Source organism: Saccopteryx bilineata, chromosome 4 (assembly GCF_036850765.1).
Source record: "Saccopteryx bilineata isolate mSacBil1 chromosome 4, mSacBil1_pri_phased_curated, whole genome shotgun sequence".
Lineage (NCBI taxonomy): Eukaryota > Metazoa > Chordata > Mammalia > Chiroptera > Emballonuridae > Saccopteryx > Saccopteryx bilineata.
In genome coordinates this window covers 117234994-117254140 of record NC_089493.1, presented here as the reverse complement: position 1 = coordinate 117254140, position 19147 = coordinate 117234994, and the positions used below count along the sequence as shown (strand labels likewise).

Genomic DNA, 19147 nt, shown 5'->3' with positions numbered 1-19147 from the left:
AGAACACAAAGAAAGAAAACTATAGGCCTGATGAATGTATATGCTAAAATCCTCAACAAAATATTAGGAAACCTGATCCAGCAATACATGATAAAAATCATACATCATGATCAAGTGGGATTTATTCTGGGGAGGTAAGGCTGGTACAAAATCAATGTGATTCATCACATAAATAAAGGAAAGAGAAAAACCACATGATAATATCAATAGATGCAGAAAAAACATTTGATAAAATCCAGCACCCATTTATGATCAAAACTCTCAGCAAAGTGGGAATACAGGGAAACATACCTCAACATGATAAAGGCCATCTATGACCGACCCACAGCCAACATCATACTCAATGGGCAAAAATTAAAAGCAATCCCCTTAAGATCAAGAACAAGGCAGGAGTGCCCCCTTTCACCACTCTTATCCAACATAGTTCTGGAGTCCTAGCGACAGCACTGAGACAAGAAGAAATAAAAGGCATCCAAATTAGAAAACAAGAAGTACATAGAAAGCCCTAAAGTTGCAGTAAAAAAAACTACTGGAATTCAACAAGGTGGCAGGATATAAAATTAAAACTCAGGAATCAGAGGCAATGTTATATACCAACAATGATCTGTCTGAAAGAGAAATTAAGAAAACAATCCCCTTCACTATTGCAACAACAAAAAATAAGTACCTAGGAGTAAATTTAATGAAGAAGATTAAAGGCTTGTACTCAGAAAATTATAAACATTGATAAAAGAAATTAAGGAAGATACAAACAAGTGGAAGCATATATTGTGTTCATGGTTAGGAAGAATAACTAATCACTAAAATATCCATATTACCCAAAGCAATTTATAAATTAAATGCAATTCCTATTAAAATACCAATGAAATACTTCAAAGATTTAGAACACACATTCCAAAAATTCATATGGAACCACAAAAAGAACACAAATAGCCTCAGCAATCTTGAAAAAAAAAAAAAAGAATAAAGTGGGAGGTATCAGACTTCCGGACATTAAGTTATACTACAAGGTCATTGTACTCAAAACAGCTTGGTACTGGCATAAGAACAGGCATATAGATCAATGGAACAGAACAGAGAACCCAGAAATAAACCCACACCTTTAAGGACAATTGGTATTTGACAAAGCAGGTACGAGCATACCATGAAGTAAAGACAGCTTCTTTAATAAATGGAGTTGGGAAAATTGGGCAGCTTCCTGCAAAAAATGAAACTAGACCACCAACTGACACCATTCACAAAAATAAACTCAAAATGGATAAAAGACTTAAATGTTAAGTTGTGAAACCATAAGCATCCTAGGAGGAAAACAGAGGCAATAGGCTCTCCAACATCACTCGCAGCAATATAATTGCTGATTTATCTCCATGGACAAGGGAAATAAAGGACAGGATAAACAAATGGGACTATTTCAAATTAAAAAGCTTTTGCACAGCTAAAGGCAATATGAACAAAATAAAAAGACAAACTACACAATGGGAAAATATATTTGACAATACGTCTGATAAGGGGTTAATATCCAAAATTTATAAAGAACTTGTAAAACTCAACACCAGGAAGACAAAACAATCCAATCAAAAAATGCATGAAAGAAATGAATAGACACTTCTCCAAAGAGGACATACAGATGGCCAATAGGCATATGAAAAAATGCTCAACATCACTAATGATTAGAAAAATGCAAATTAAAACCACAATGAGATATCACCTTATGCCAGTCAGAATGGCGCTCATCAACAAAACAACACAGAATAAGTGCTAGCGAGGATGTGGAGAAAAGGGAACCCTCCTGCACTGCTGGTGGGAATGCAGACTGGTGCAGCCACTGTGCAAAACAGTATGGAAATTCCTCAAAAAATTAAAAATTGAGTGCGAGCTCATCTAGCTTGAGAAAAAAGCTCACCAGCTTGACCCAAGGTCGCTGGCTAGAGCAAGGGGTTACTTGGTCTGCTGAAATCCCGCAGTCAAGGCATATATTAGAACGCAATCAATGAACAACTAAGGTGTTGCAACGAAAACTGATGATTGATGCTTCTCATCTCTCTCCGTTCCTGTCTGTTTGTCCCTATCTATCCATCTCTCTGATTCTCTATCTGTCCCTGTAAAAAACAAAAAAACCCAAACAAACAAACAAAACGATGACACATATATACACAATGGACTACTATGGGGCCATGAAAAAGGAAACCTTACTTTTTGCAACAACATGGATAGACCTGGAAACTATTATATTAAGTGAAATAAGGCAGACAAATAAAGAAAAATACCATATGACCTCACTCTTTCGAGGAATCCAATGGACAATATGAACTGAGGAATGGAACATAGACAGAGGCGGGATCAAAGGGCCCAGAGGGAAAACAGACAGAAGGAAAGTGGATGATAGGATGGGATGAGAGAAGAAAAGCAAAACCGGGGCGAGGGTGTTGTGGGGAGGAGGGCAAGGGGGATGTCGTGAGGAACACGGGGGAGGGGGGAAGTATTCGGGGGGGACACTAGAATTTATATAAACCCAATAAATTAAAATAAAATAATATAAAAATAATTTGAGCTTTCACTATTTTAAAAATAAACTAAAAAGCAAAAACAAGAAAGCTGATTACAATCAATGTGTATACTCATCTTACTTTTTTCCTTCAGTTTGTAGTGTAGACATTCTTTGTCTATCTAGACGAAGATGTTATTTTTCAAGCTTTTCCATTTAAGCTCTTATACACAGAAACTTATTTTATTGAAATATTCAAATGTTATACTTACATCAATTTTCCTTCTACACATATAGCAGTGTTACTGTTGATGATTTTTATCATCCATTCCTGAAGCTGGACTACCTTAATCAAGCATAAAATAAAGTATATATATTTTCTGCATGACTTTTAGCATAGACATCACAAAATCAATTTATATTAAATTAAAAGAAAAAAATCATAATCAATCCAAATGATTCCTTAGTGCTCATCTACATAACATCACTTTCTATTTTAAATAGCAATAAGTTAAAAACTCTTATAAACAATAAAATAGAAAAGATGAATGAAAAGAGATTGAAGTTGTATTGCATCGTTTGTTATACAATCCACAATCAATTACACTGTAAATATTATCTCAACCATTGGGGAGGGGGGGTGGGCGTGGGGGAGAATTCTCCAAAATCCTAAGGTAGCCATTAAAATACCAAATTCCACCAAAGACCCAGTAATTTGGAGAAAACGAGTCAGTTGTGTAGCATACACATACATCATCATCACCCTTATCCCTAAAAAATTATAGCATATATATATATATATATATATATATATATATATATATATTGGCAAAGTTGATTTGAGCCTGGTGGTGGCACAGTAGATTGAGAGTCAGGCCCAAGATGCTGAGGGCCCAGGTTCAAAACCCTGAGGTCACTGGCTAGAGTGCAGGATTGCCAGCCTGAGTATGGGCTCACTAGCACTCATCAACATGATCCCAAGGACAGTGGTTTGAGCCCAAGGATTGTTGATTTGAAGCCCAAGGTCGCTGGCTTGAGCAAGGGGTCACTGGTGGAGCCCATAGGTCAAGGCACATATGAGAAACAATGAACTGAAGTGCCACAAATATGAGTTGAGGCTTCTCATCTCTCTCACAATAAATCAGACAGTCTATCAATCAAATATAGGTAGGACTTGAATAAAGAGGCAATATCTTTTTTATTATACTTCCACATTTGGAACTACCTGAAATATATCAAAGAATAAGTCAGATGGTATTAAAAGTAAAAGTTTATACTAGGTAGTAGTCCAAGCACCTTAGACACACTGACTCATGTTATCATCATAACAGTAGGTGGCCGGTACTGTTAACTTCATTTTATAGATAAAAGACAACACCTGTGTCTTCTTACTTTTAACTCACTGCTCTTTTCTAGGCCATGCTGCCTCAACATTAAATAATAATAAAATACAAAAATGAAGCTACTGTTAAAAATGAGAGAGCGAAAGAGCTCAAATTCTGGAAGAATGGGGATAAAAACAAATACACATCTGCCTTTAAGGTTTTCTTACCTTACAATTTTTAACTCCATCTGTAGTAGTTTGATATATACTTGGAGGAAGAAGCTTTGAAGCATATCTTTTTGATTTCCGAGGAATTGCTACATGAAATCTTGGAGTTGCAAGCACAATTTTACATGTGTCATTTATGGACCATGGCAGATCAGTCTCTTTGGGCATTGTTTTCTCATTTCCTTCCTTCCTTTCCTGTTGTGAAGTCCCTTTTGTTGTTACCTCATCCTCAGAAACCGTTAATTGACTGTCACTTTTAATAGGAACACGGTTAGTATTGAGAGTCTCAACAGTAGTATTCTGGGATTTTTCACAGAAAGAATCAATGCCTTCTAAAACAAACGTGTCCTTTTTGGACTTTGTGGATGCAACTGTATTTTCCTTTGAAAGAATTTGTTTCACCAACTGATCTCTAGTTAATGCCCTGTTAGGGACTCCTGCAGCCAAAACATTTTCATGTTCTTGGTTCAGAATTGGAAGCTCTGCAAAAAATACAAAGCCAAACAAAATTTATAGAAGAATCATATAAAATTAAAAGACAGGAATAGGACAATTTAAAACTATTTATACTAAATGAATTCTTCAGGTTAGGAATGCTCCACCCTACTGCTCAATCTTTTTCTGAGTGTCTCTGGCTTTTATGATTTAATCTTTCATCCACAGTCAAAGCTTATTGTCTATAGTTAAAACTTATTGCCTATATGGGGAAAACAATTATCTGGAACATTTAATAATACATTCAAAAAACAAAGTATAAACAAAACCAAAGCACTTTACCATAAGTTAAATTGTGCAGAGGTGCTTTCTTTGCCTGTTGACACTGGATCTTTGGCTTGACAAGGAGTAAAATATTTGATGGTTGTAGAGGAACTTCTTGGACACAGGTTGAGATTTTTTTTAAAGAAAGAAGTTAAGTTGTATTAGTTACTGAGAAGAAAAATAAATGCCTTTTTAAAATTGTAAAACAGACTTAGGTTCAGTAACGATCAGACCAATATAGCATATAAACATTTGTAATATATGACAGTTACATATGTATTTCCCTTTACTATCTTCTCATGCCTTCACCCCATTATCTATACCTACATTAAAGAATTTTTTAAAAACTTCTCCATTACAACTTGCCAGCTTTAAACAAAAGCATACTATTAGACTTAGAAGTCTAGAGATCTAGAATAAAATTCTCATGCTGCCAAAATCACGTAGGTATATATATAAAGGTTAAGATTATAGCCTGACCAGGCGGTGGAACAGTGGATAGAGCGTCGGACTGGGATGTGGAGGACCCAGGTTCAAGACCCTGATGTTGCCAGCTTGAGCGTGGGCTCATCTGGTTTGAGCAAGGCCCACCAGCTTGAGCCCAAGGTCACTGACTCGAGCAAGGGACCACTCGGTCTGCTGTAGCCCCCCGGTCAAGGCACATGTGAGAAATCAATCAATGAACAACTAAGGATCCGCAACAAAGAATTGATGTTTCTCATCTCTCTCACTTCCCGTCTATCTGTCCCTCTCTGACTCTGTCTCTGCCACACACACACACACACAAAAAGATTATAAAAGATTATATATGAAGTGCCATCCAATTCTGAAAATTCTGATTCTGCTTCTCGCTGCTGTAATTTCTAAAATGTAAAAGAAAAATTGGAGAGCTGTAACTTACACTTTAATAATCAAAATATTGAGACTCAGTGGCAAACTCAGTCATAATTAATATCCCCCCTTGACAGTTCTTTAGCAGGTATTCAAAGGCACAAAATCTGGTAGGCCTATCAACTACACAATAGGAACTATGAGTTATTGCTTATATTTTATTCTGCTATAACTCTTAGACCAATAGTTTTATTTCTTCAGTATAAAAATGTTTATTTTGCACAAAAAGGGAAAAGTAATAGACTTAAAATATGTACCAGAGAAGGAAAACTAATTTAATTTATATGTTTAATTTCAAATATTATACTTGAAAAAAATTGGGAGAGATTATGCTTTAATAAGTATGCCATTTGGACCACAGAATCTTTTTTACCCCCCCCCCACTTTTTTTCCAAGTGAGAGGAGGAAAGATAGAGACAGACCCCTACATGCGCCCCGAGCAGGATCCACCCAGCAACCCCATCTAGAGCCAATGCTCTGTCCATCTGGGGCCATGCTCACAATCAAGCTATTTCTAGTGCGTGAGGTGGAAGCTCCCCAGAGCCATCCTCAGTGCCCCCGGCCGATGTGCTCAAACCAATCAAACATGAGACAAAGGGCAGATTAAAACCTCTCTATAATCCACTCGTCTACTGAATTCTTGGTCTGTTTCCAGATCTTGGCTATTGTAAACAATGCTGCAATAAACATGGAGGTACATTTCTTCTTTTAAATCAGTGATTTGGTGTTCTTAGGATATACGTATTCCTAAAAGTAGGATAGCTGGGTCAAAAGGCAGTTCCAATTTTAATTTTTTGAGGAATCGCCATACTGTTTTCCATAGTGGCTGCACCAGTCTGCATTCCCACCAGCAGTGCAGGAGGGTTTCTCCACACCTTTACCAGCACTTATTGTGTATAGATTTGTTAATGAGCGCCATTCTGACAGGTGTGAGGTGGTGTTTTAATTTTCATTTCTCTCATGATTAGTGATGTTGAACATTTTTTCATATGCCTATTGGCCATCTGTATGTCCTCTTTGGAGAAGTGTCTATTCAGTTCCTTTGCCCATTTTTTAATTGGATTGTTTACCTTCCTGTACAATGGAATATTATGTGGCCATGAAAACAGAAGAAATCTTACCTTTTGTGATGGCATGGATGGACCTGGAGATTATTATGCTAAGTGAAGTAAGCCAGGCAGAGAAAGACAAATATATGATCTCACTTATATGCAGAATCTAATGAACAAAGTGAACTGAGGAACGGAATAGAGGCAGAGGTGGGGTCACAGGGAGCAGAGGGACAGCTGTCAGAGGGAAGAGGGATGAGGGGATGGGATAAGAGAAGGTGAAGGAATTAGTGAAATTATACATAGTACATAACACATAGATACAGATAACAGGACAGGAAATCCCACAGGAAAGAGGGGGAGGGAGTCAGGGGGAGGGAGTCAGGGGGAGAGAGGCAAAGGGGGTGTAATGGGGGACATCGGGGTGGGGGTTGACAGTGTTACATTGAATGGGACACTTAAATCCATGTTTTTTTTTTTAATTTATTGTGTTTACATAGATTCTAGTGTTGCCCAATTGCATTCCCCCTCCCCCATATTCCCCTCAACACCTCCCCTACCCCTTCTGAATAGTTCCCTCCCCCCTTCCCTTCAGGTTTAATTCCGTTCCTCAGTTCACATTGTTCCTTGGATTCCTCAAATGAGTTAGGTCATATAATACTTTTCTTTCTCTGCCTGGCTTATTTCACTTAACATAATAGTTTCCAGGTCCATCCATATTGTCGCAAATGGTAAGATTTCCTTCTTTTACATGGTCCCATAGTATTCCATTGTGTATATGTACCACTGCTTTTTAATCCACTCGTCCACTGACGGACACTTGGGCTGTTTCCAGATCTTGGCTATTGTGAACAATGCTGTCATAAACATGGGGGTGCATTTCTTTTTTTGAATCAGTGATATGGTGTTCTTGGGATATTTAAATCCATGTTAACACAATAAATTAAAATTATTAAAAAAAATTAAAAAACTATAAGTCCCATTTCCTAGACTTTTATTTATTTATTTATTTATTAAATATTTTTTTATTTATTCATTTTAGAAAGGAGAGAGAGAGGGGGAGAGAGAGAGAGGAGAGAGAGAAGGGGGGGAGGAGCAGGAAGCATCAACTCCCATATGTGCCTTGACCAGGCAAGCCCAGGGTTTCGAACCGGCGACCTCAGCATTTCCAGGTCGACGCTTTATCCACTGTGCCACCACAGGTCAGGCTAGACTTTTAAATTAACATCTACCAAAGCATTTGCTGAAAAGATTAAATGAGACAACACATGTAAAATATTTTAGTAATTACTGCAACTCACTAAAATCACAATTTCAAGTGTCCTATTTCTGACCACTTTTATCTTTGCCAATCATTCTCTCAAATCCACTGACTATCCTATAAAGACCTACAATTCTTCACACTTTCTCATCTCCATCAGGTCCTCTTTTCCTTTTCTAACCAACTTAAATTTCATGGCCAATGTGGTTACCACCCTATACACCCAACTCTAACTACTTTGTCTTTCTCTCACTTCACCCTATTTGGCAAAATTACAGTTCTGATAAAACCTAGTGCCCTGCCTGTACCCCACCAGCACCTACGCAGCTAACAGGGAGAGAGGAAAACTCACAACCATACTGATTGGCCTCATTTAAATTCATGCCTACAAATCTCAAGTAGGTACTTACTGTTACCCAGGAAATCAATTTTAAGCCGAGAGCATTCACTCCTCCAGTTTCCTACACCATTCAAACCTTCACCTCAAATTTCAATATCTGCTTCCTACCCTCACTCTCAGTCTATGACTTTACTTCTTATATCAGATTATTTCTGAAGTCATATAACACTGCCTACCTTCTTTTTTGATTGATGATCTACTTATGTTCATAGCTGAGGTCAAATCTCCATTTTCAGATTTTTATTTCCTCTAGCAACTCAAGGGTATCAGAATTCCAATGTTTTCCTTTTCTCACTGGATCATTCCCAACAGCATACAAAAAGGTTATTTCACTAATCATTAAAAACAACAAAATCTTTTTACTTTCCATATTTCTTAGCTCTCCTCAAAAAGAGCTGTTTATATTCTCCACTGTTAATTTCTTTCCTCACATTTTCTGTTGAAACCTCTTGTATCACATTTTTATTTTTATTATTATTATTTTTTATATTTTTGACAGAGACAGAGTCAGTGAGACAGATAGGGAGAGGCAGACAAGGGAGAGAGATGAGAAGTATCAATTCTTCATTGTGGCTCTTTAGTTGTTCATTGATTGCTTCCTCATATGTGCCTGATGGGGGGGGCTACAACAGACCAAGTGACCCCTTGCTCAAGCCAGTGACCTAGGGCTCAAGTCAGTGACCATGGGGTCATGTCTATGATTCCATGCTCAAGTCAGTGACCCCACGCTTGAGTTGGCAACCTCTGGGTTTTGAGTTTGGGTTCTCAGGTCCTAATCTGACACTCTTTCTACTGCGCCACCACCTGGTCAGGCTCATGCTTTTATTTTTATTACTCCACCAAAACAGCCCTCATCAAAGTCACCAATGACCTCCTTGTTATTAAATCCAATGGCCAAATATCAGCCTTCATCTTACCCAACTGATTAGCAGCATTAGACATAGCTAATGACTGTTTCCTTAAAGCATTTTGTTCTCTTGGCTTCCAAAATATCACTCCTGGTTTTAATTTTTCCTCACTTTCTTCTGAGTAGCCTTCACTACTTTCTATTCTTTATTCTAACTTCTACATTTTGTGGTGCTCAGGACTCATTCTCAAATGTTTTCTTTCTACACTTACTCCTTGATGAACTCATCTTATCTCATAGCTTTAAAGATCATTTATGTGCTAATGATTCCCAAATATATTTTTCTCACCTGGACTACTGCCCTAAATTCCAACTAACTTTTTTTCAACAGACATATCAATTAATTTTTAACAGACATATCAAAATTCATGTGACAAAAATAACTGAGATCCTGATCCCATCCCACTCCTCCTTTGGTCTGCTCCATTTCAGTTGAATCACCTCATCCTTCCAGTTGCTCGAGAAAGAAAAACCAAACAAACCAAAAACTGCACTCTGGAGTCATCCTTTATAGTTCTCTAACCATCTCACACTCCATTTATGAGCTAATGCGATTAGCTCTTCTTTTAAAATACAATGAATATATCCAGAAACCTGCCTGACCAGTGGTAGCGCAGCAGATAGAGCAGTGACCAGGGATGCTGTCCTCCCTGGGTCAAAACTCCAAGGTTGCTGGTTTGAGTATGGGATCATCAAATGATCCCATGGTTGCTGGCTTGACCCCTTCAGTGAACACATGTAAGAGAAGCAATCAATGAACAACTAAAGTGACACAACTACGAGTTGATACTTCTCATCTCTCTCTCGCTCACACACACACATACACACACGCACGCATGCGTGCCCACATACACACACAGAATCCAACCACATCTAATTATCTTCATTGCTACCGCCTGGACCAAGCCAGTACCATCTTTCACTGGATTACTGCAATAACTATTTCAAATTAACAGCCAGAGTGATATCTTAAAATTTTAAGTCAGGTATTGCTATTCCTCTCCTAAAACCTTCCAATGGCTCCTTATTTTGCTGTCATTAAAAGCCCAAACTCTTCCATCCATCTATAAGGCCCTACATTATCAGTCCCTCCTATTTATCCCTACCTCCCCAGCTCTGTACACTCATTCCACAATACATTAATCTAGTCCAGGGGTCCCCAAACTACGGCCCGCGGGCCACATGCGGCCCCCTGAGGCCATTTTTCTGGCCCCTGCCGCACTTCCGGAAGGGGCACCTCTTTCATTGGTGGTCAGTTAGAGAGCACAGGATGCATCCTGTGTGCTGTATGTGGTGGCGCCACAAAGCGCAGCAATGCGGGACGCACGCGTCAGGGTTCCGGAAGTGCGTCATATCACTTGTTATGGCTAGCATTGACAAATATGGAACCAGACACTGACCATCTCATTAGCCAAAAGCAGGCCCATAGTTCCCATTGAAATACTGGTCAGTTTGTTGATTTAAATTTACCTGTTCTTTATTTTAAATATTGTATTTGTTCCTGTTTTGTTTCTTTACTTTAAAATAAGATATGTGCAGTGTGCTTAGGGATTTGTTCATAGTTTTTTTATAGTCCAGCCCTCCAACGGTCTGAGGGACAGTGAACTGGCCCCCTGTGTAAAAAGTTTGGGGACCCCTGATCTAGTCCTTGAATTTGTGAAGCTCACTCAGGATTTGGATCATCCTTCCCCATTCCCCAAGATACCTATCTGTACCTATCAGCTTCTTCAATTTTTCAGCTCAAATGCCACCTTCCATTTGAAGCGTACCCTTACCACCCCACTGAAAATTATAACCTGCTCTAACTCCCATCACCCTAACTCTGCTTTTGTTTCCCACAGTTCTTCTCTTCTATTATACCTTAAAAATTACTGCAACTGTCCCCCACCACCTGAAAGTGAGTTAGCTACATGAGGGCATGGATATTTATTTTGTTCACGGCTATATCCTTAGTATCTAAAGCAGCGCTGGACACAATCAATAACACATAATAGCTTTTTACCAACACATAATATAACTGACCTCTTAATGAGTTGTTTTCTGATCGAAATGATTTGTTGTTTTCCTTTTCTTCACAGAGATAGGTATGCTGCAATATTTTTTTCTCAGATCCGTTAGGAGTGAAAATTTTGTTACTTTCACTTTTAGGTGGTTCCAACAAATTACTACTGTTTCTTGATGCTTGTTCTTGCTTGTTATGCTGCACTTTTTCTTTCATTCTTTGAAATACTTTTCCTGGTGATTCATAGTTTGCTTTATTTTTTAATTCATCCTTGTTGGGCTTTATAGCACTGATATTAAGAGGACTGTTAGACATGCTAGGCTCTGCTAGCATGGTAGATTGAAATATATTTTTATCGTTAGCATTCGATTTTAAAAAGGAATCCTGATATTTCAGCAAATCTTTTAGAGGAGTAAGTGTGCCTGAAGGAATGCTGTCAAAAAATACCGCATGAATGGGCATATTTCTTCTCTGAGATGTCTCTGAGGGCAAGTGAACTACTGGATGTTTCAAAGGTGTCGTAATCATCTTGATAAACAGGAGCAACAAATTTCCTCTATCAGAAAATTTACTTAAACACAATTTTCAGAATAGATCTTCAGCAGGGGCCCAAAGGAACCTGTAGTGTGAAATTTACCTTTATTATACGTTAGTGCAGAAACAGTTAAGTTTTTTTGCTTTCCATAATGACTTTATACTAATTAAAAGTATAACTGGTTCATAACGCTAAGTAACCTATATAGCTCACAAGGCAGACTAAGATTTTATATTTTTGTTAAATCTCATTTTATTATTAGTTTAAAATAGATTAGCAGTTTGATTTTTAAACAAAAAAGCAGCATTCACCAAAACATCTACTTAATAGCTCTAAGAATTGAAGTTCGAATATCTGCTTTTGAAATTTTTTTTTTTTAAAAGATTTTATTTATTCATTATAGAGAGGGAAGAGAGAGAGAGAGAGAAGGGGGGAGGAGCAGGAAGCATCAACTCCCATATGTGCCTTGACCAGGCAAGCCCAGGGTTTTGAACCGGCAACCTCATTGTTTCCAGGTTGATGCTTTATCCACTGCGCCACCACAGGCCAGGCTTGAAATTTAATTGAACTCAAGTCCTGGAGATTCCAACCTAACATTAGTATCAAAATGCATTAAATGATATCTGTAGATGACAGTATATTAGATTATAAAAGATTAAGCTTCACATATATGGTTTTTCCCTTTAGATACTTAAATTTTAAGGTAACAGATACAAACAGTCACATAGCATATTGAAAGTTGAAAAATCCATTCAATTTTTTAGTTAAATAATCCTTACTCCTGATTTTGTTATGTTGCAAAGTACTTCAATTGAGGTTTTAGTTGAAAAACCCTCGTCTAAAGTAAATTATATTCATCCTAATATAGTATTTAAAAAATGTATTACTATTTAGAATTTTGCAAAGGAATCATGTACTTGAACATAAATGGTCTTAGACTTATTTCAGCTTGTTTCTTTTGGCACAATTTTATATCTGACACCTAGAAATTCAGATTCTAGGTGACGGGCCATATAGTTGCATTCTACATATTCTGTAATACTTAGTAAATAAAATATTTCAATCCAAGGAGCTTGATAGTCTAGATTTAAGCATCCCTTATTGAATTTATAACTATTCTAATAAATCTTTAACATCATACAAACACAAAAAGCCTATCACAGAAAATACTAATGCAGTCCAACCAAAGACATCAAGTATCTTTATCTACAGTTAACTTCTGCAAGAAATAAATATGCAAGTTAAACAGTCATATACACACTACTATTTTATCTCACAGTTTATAAGAAAAGAAAATATTTCCCAATGACAAGAGCTGACTAAGAAAGATATCTTGGGAATCTAACTTTGTAACACAAAACCACTGAATTCTTCCACAGAATGTTAATTCAGTAAATACAGTACGTACAGATGTGTATAACTACGTGGCAGTGTGCTAGTAGAGGAATCCTATGAAGAGAGTTACAATTCTCACTATTTGTTCACTTTAAACTCTCAAAAACAAAAATAAACTGGGATAATTACATGAGAAAATGGCAAAGCATGTGCACATTTACACAATCTCAATTCCTCAGAATCCAAGGAAATGCTCAGCAGGAACTAAAAACTGCAAATTAACTAGCAAAACTGAAAATAAGCCCAATATGTAGTAGATACACATAACTGTTTTCACCTAAAGGCAGGTAATCGTGGTCACACTGAAAGGTTCTCAGACCAGCCCTCTTTCATATTGCCCGACCTTTTTCCTCTCAGTTCAAGCATGTAGTAGGTTGGAGAGGTGAGTAGTCAAGATTTTAAATATCCTCAAATTCTACTCCCTCTCAGGAAAATAGCTCTTCTAGGAGCCCCTCCTTGCCACTGTGTGACAAAGAGCAACTCAGAAAAAGCCAAGAGAGTTGCCAATAGTCAACAGCGCTGTTGATGAAACAAAAACTAATAAAGGGGGTTGGGGAACCACCTAGGATTTTTTTCTGACCATAGAGACTTTGCAGTCTTTACAGAATAAAAATGAAACAGCATAATTTTCTTCCCAGGTAAAGAGCTGGGACGAAAATTATGCTGCTCGGCCCTGGCCGGTTGGCTCTGTGGTAGAGCGTCGGCCTGGCGTGCAGAAGTCCCGGGTTTGATTCCCGGCCAGGGCACACGAGAGAAGCGCCCATCTGCTTCTCCACCCCTCCCCCTCTCCTTCCTCTCTGTCTCTCTCTTCCTCTCCCGCAGCAAGGCTCCATTGGAGCAAAGATGGCCCAGGCACTGGGGATGGCTCCTTGGCCTCTGCCCCAGGCGGGCGTGACGGGTGGATCCTGGTGGGGTGCATGCGGGAGTCTGACTGTCTCTCCCCGTTTCCAGCTTCAGAAAAAGAAAAAAAGAAAAAAAAAAGAAAAAAAAAAGAAGAAAATTATGCTACTCAGACTAATGAAACAGGGAAATCTTAGACAACTGGGATTCAGTATTTCACACTCCTCAAGTTAAGGAAAGAACAGTGTCCTGAAGGCCAAGCATACTTGACAGAACAGAGGTCACAAAGAAGAAATCATTAGCTTCTTCTTGGACTGGGGAAGAAGAGGTGAATTCTAAAATGGTATGCCTCTCTTTTCATTAACTGTTTAAAGCTATTCAGAAAATAGAATCCCACCTTATCTGAAAACTGACAAATGCTGATGTACTAGGAAAATACTGTCATTTATTCAAATAAATATTCAGGCATGGGAAACCATTACATGAACCGGCTAGCTATAAGCATTAACAGTAAATGTAAATATAGAACAAGTTGTTTCACAAAGGTTAAACAATTGTTATTATGAACATGATATTGAATATAACTGTTACTCTTCTTCCCAAAAAGACATGAACATTTTTCTTCTAGGAATTTACCAAATGGAGGCAGTACTACTACTAATTATAAGGGATTGTGTAAAAAATCCCAAAGCACACTAAGTCAAACTGGAAGGTAGAATTGAGAAAAATGAGAGGTTTGTAAATTAACTGGCAAATGGTAAATTTGAGGCCCCTCTCCAAAAGTAGCAACTGACTAAAATATATAATATTCAAGAGACCAAATGAATCGATTAAAAAAACGAATACAGAAAATGAACAAAGGCCATTAAAGGCAATTAACAGAAAGAATAAAGACCAATAAATGAATGAAATGACACTCTATTTTACTAATAAATGAAGAGTAAAATTAAAATAGTAAGGCTTCACCTTACCAGGCGGTGGAGCAATGCATAGAGTGTCCGACTGGGACGTGGAGGACTCAGGTGCTAGACCCCGAGGTCACCAGCTTGAGCGTGGGTTCATCTGGTCTGAGCAAAACTCACCAGCTGAAGCCCAAGGTCACTGGCTTGAGTAAGGGGTCACTCAGTCTGCTGTGGCATCCCGGTCAGGGCACATATGAGAAAGCAATCAATGAACTAAGGTGCTGCAACGAAGAATTGATGCTTCTCATCTCTCTCCCTTCCTGTCTGTCCCTCTCTCTGACTCTCTGTCACACACACACACACACACACACACACACACACAAAAACACAAACAATAAGACTTCTTATGCTTATCAGATTGGTAGATTAATTTCAAAATATAGGTGCATGCCCTTAATCAAGAAATTTCTCCTAATTTTTTTCTTACAGAAATATCCACAGAAGAATGCAAATACTGCATAATTGATAGCAATTCTCCACGTTGAAGTTGTGGAAGCCAAGGCATATAGAGTGGTGATATAACCTGTCCAAGTTCCCACTCACAATGATTAAGAGCTGGACCCAAGACTATATACTTTCATCAAAGTCCAAGTTGCTATATAAGGTGCTATATAAGGATGTTCAATGAAGTACGAAAGAAATAAGTAGCAATCTAAATGCCCAAAATGGGACGATATTCTGGTATATCCATACAACTTTATTCAGTAAAAACATATATGTTTTTATAGATAGTAGCTAAGATATAGTAAATTTTAAAAAAGGAAGCAGCGGAACGTAACATACAATTGCATTTCTGTACCTCACACACAGGAGCATAGGCACGGCGGAAAAAACCTGAAAGTGTGCCAAACTGTAAACAGTGTTTACCTTTAAAGAGTAGGATGAAGGGGCCTTCTATTTCCTAAACTATTTTAATAATGTCTGAAAATGTTTGCAACCGATATATAATTTTATCAGAAGAAAACCTAATCTGGATCACTTGTTCCTACAGCCCTGTGGATTTAGATGTTTCACAATGAAAAATCCGGCAGAGATGCACATGACTTTCCTACTTGGTAATCATTCTAAAGCAGCAATTTTCAACCTTCTCATGGCACACATAAACTCATTACTAAAATTCTGTGGCATACCAAAAAAATGTATATATTTTTTGCCGATCTGACAAAAAAATAGCTATAATTTTGATTCATTCACACCAGGAGGCTATTGTGTTGGCTGTTGTCATTCTTTAAAATTTGATAATCTCGAGCAAAAGAAGTCAGCGACCCTGACTAAATAGGTATTGCATGTTTTAAAAATTCTGGGCACACTGGTTGAAAATCACTGTTCTAAAGTAAAGGTTTTTTTTTTTCACGGACAAATACGTGGTGACAGAAAATGATGTGACTTTGGATGGTGGGCACATAACGCAATCAAGAGTCCAAATGCTATAGAGATGTTCATTTGAAATCTATGCACTTTTATTGATCAACGTCACCCCATTCAATTTAATTTCTAAATAAAGGGTTTTTTTCCCCCTAGAAATTATTTTAAAACAAAGATCTAGAGTGCTCATCGTGAAACCAATCTGAAGGAAATGGGTCTAGTCTCTTGTTAAGTGCAGTCCACACGCAACACACACACACACACACACACACACACACACACAATCTGGAGGAAATGGGTCTAGTCTCTTGTTAAGTGCAGTCCACACGCAACACACACACACACACACACACACACACACTGAAGAAATGACATTATGAAGCCACAGCAGAAGGCAGAAACGTACAAAGGTCGCGCGGACGGGGAATGCCCAGGCGCCGGGGCCCCAGGGGCGAGCGGAGGGGCGGCGGAAGCCGTACCTTCAGCGAAGTCTCTGGCGCACAGGCGGCGACAGTCTCGGTCCTAGCTTCCCGCGGACTAGGGGCCAAAAGCCCCCTGGGTGGCGCCTCCTGCCCACGCAGGCGCAGCCCCGCAGCCCGGGCTCTCTACACCCACAACGCTGTGCGAATTCAAATTTGAAGAGCCCGCCCCCAAGTCAGGCCGGCATTGGGCCGTTCGGAAGCGTCACCGTGCGTCTCACGCGGACTCACGCACAGTGGAGGCGGTCCCGCGCGGGTGGGGCAGGTGGGGCAATGCTGTTTTCACAAAAAGTAGGTAACCCGAGTTCCCACAGGCGTGGATCGCAGACATCCAGTCGGCAGCAGAGTTCTTTCTTTCTTCACACAACGCGCACCGGACCTGCACAACGTCGCTCCTCCCGGCATGCGCCGCGGCAAGAAGGCCTACGTCAGACCGGCATGTCTGACGTCATCTGCACGCACCCGCACTGCTGCTGAGTCTCTCGCTACCTACTTTCGCCGCCTTGCGCTCCCTCCTGGCATTTAGTTAACCGGCTTGCTCAAAGTGCTTGAGAGGGCTTTTCAGTTTTTTCAGACCGTCAGACACTGATATGGCGAAGAAACATTTCATTTTTAAGGGAATTATGGGCTGAATGGAAAGTTATTTTTTTATGTGCTGCTTAGTTTGAGCTCTTCCTTCCGGAAGTTTGACGTGTCTTAAAATTTGTAATCTTGAATCCTACGGAGTTTAATCTCGAGCTCTCTGGGATGCATGGAGTTTGTGACAGCAGCGCCGAGGTTGAGCACTGTGTTAGACTGCACTTAGGGAGGCTGTGCTCTGACTAAACACCGCCAAGTGTCCTGTACCCTTGCTCCCGTCCCATGGCAGGCTGTCGCTGGCTTGGAAGCACAGTGCAGGGCGCCTCCTCGCAGTCTTGCGGGGAGGAGGAAGAGCCAAAGGAGTAATTGGGAGGCTCAGCCCCAACCCCCTTCCTGCTTCAATTCTGTGTCTTTTCTCCAAGGACTCTGCCTGACACACACCCCCGACCCCTGCCCTCGCATTTGGACAGTTTATTCTATGTCTTGTCCATGAAAACTCCTCAACATTGTAGGGTCTCATATCACATTTGTCCATTAAGTCTGTGAGGTAAGAAACCCCTTTTTACTAAGAGGCTTAAATGGCGTTTTATGATTTAGGCCAAGCGTTCAGAGAGATTTTGTAATGTACCGAACCTCACTTCTGTGGGTTTATGTAGAGACACCAAGTCCAGATGAATTTTGAAGAGTTTTATTAAAGGAGGAGAGTTATTAATATGCCGGCCGCCTATGACTAACACGGGGCATGTCTGACTGTAAAGCCAGTAGCCACAACCACCAGCACAGCCACCTGGCCAGTGCAGGTTCGCATTGGATTCCGACTAATGCGCCCGACGAATGAAACAATGAAGCCAAGAACTGGTGGGTCACTAGCTTTAATCCTAGCTTGCACCTGGCGGGCAAGAAATACACACAGTGGGAAAACACTTCCTTTTCTACTCAGGGCTCCCAAAGCCACTGACTTATCTGAGTTTCCTAGAATCAAAGGTTTCTAGCTCACCAACCTTACTCACCTCTGTTTCCCATCTTCTCCTCTCTGCACAAACTGGCTTCTCCTTCAGCACTCCACCATCTTGGCTGCCTCTCCTCCCCTCCACGTGGCCTTTCTCTGCTCTCCTTTCTCTGCTCTCTCCTCTAATGCTAATCTCAGGAACCGAGAGAGAACAAGATCCCAGTTTGACCCAATTTATAGTATAGAAATAAAAACCTTTTAATCAAATATACAGACAAGGAATTCTCTGATACAAGTCACTTACCTGAGGCATAATGGGATTCCTCATGAGAGTGCACCACCCTCATTATGCAACAATCAGGGGTGTGGGGAAAAGCTTAGTCTTAAAACTAAGCCTCAGGTTATAACTACCCAGCCTGCTTAAAGCCTACCCCCTCCACACACAATGCAAACTATAAGCAAGCAAACATATATATCAATTTACAAACTTATTTGACAAACAGAAGTTTTTCAGATAACCTTAATTCTTTCAGAGACCTAAAACCAAATGACCCAATTGTCCTTGTAAGTCAGGAAACTTCCATATCTTTCTCTCTACATTTTCCAAAGAAAGGACAGGACAGAAAGCCTGACTTTTTCTTTTAAAATGGCATTGCCAATACTAAGTTTTACAGTTCTTTGGCACCTTACCACATTTCCCACTGGTTTTATATCCTGAGTCAAATCCTTGACTTATT

General features: G+C 39.4%; 1 protein-coding gene across 3 annotated transcripts in view; it reads right to left on the bottom strand.

Annotated features, from left to right (window-relative positions):
• The window catches only part of MIS18BP1 (MIS18 binding protein 1), a 65497-nt gene extending 48242 nt beyond the window's left edge, over positions 1 to 17255 (bottom strand). For 2 of the 3 annotated variants that reach the window (XM_066277809.1, XM_066277811.1), the window contains exons 1-5: positions 16883 to 17255; positions 11327 to 11925; positions 4815 to 4910; positions 4038 to 4519; positions 2758 to 2831 (exon numbers count right to left, since the gene is read on the bottom strand). In XM_066277809.1, the coding sequence (XP_066133906.1) occupies positions 2758 to 2831; positions 4038 to 4519; positions 4815 to 4910; positions 11327 to 11834 (1160 nt within the window). In that variant the 5' untranslated portion in view covers positions 11835 to 11925; positions 16883 to 17255. The remainder of the gene's footprint in view (positions 1 to 2757; positions 2832 to 4037; positions 4520 to 4814; positions 4911 to 11326; positions 11926 to 16882) is intronic. The other variant, XM_066277810.1, reaches the window with a different exon arrangement.
• Positions 17256 to 19147: the final 1892 nt, after the last annotated feature.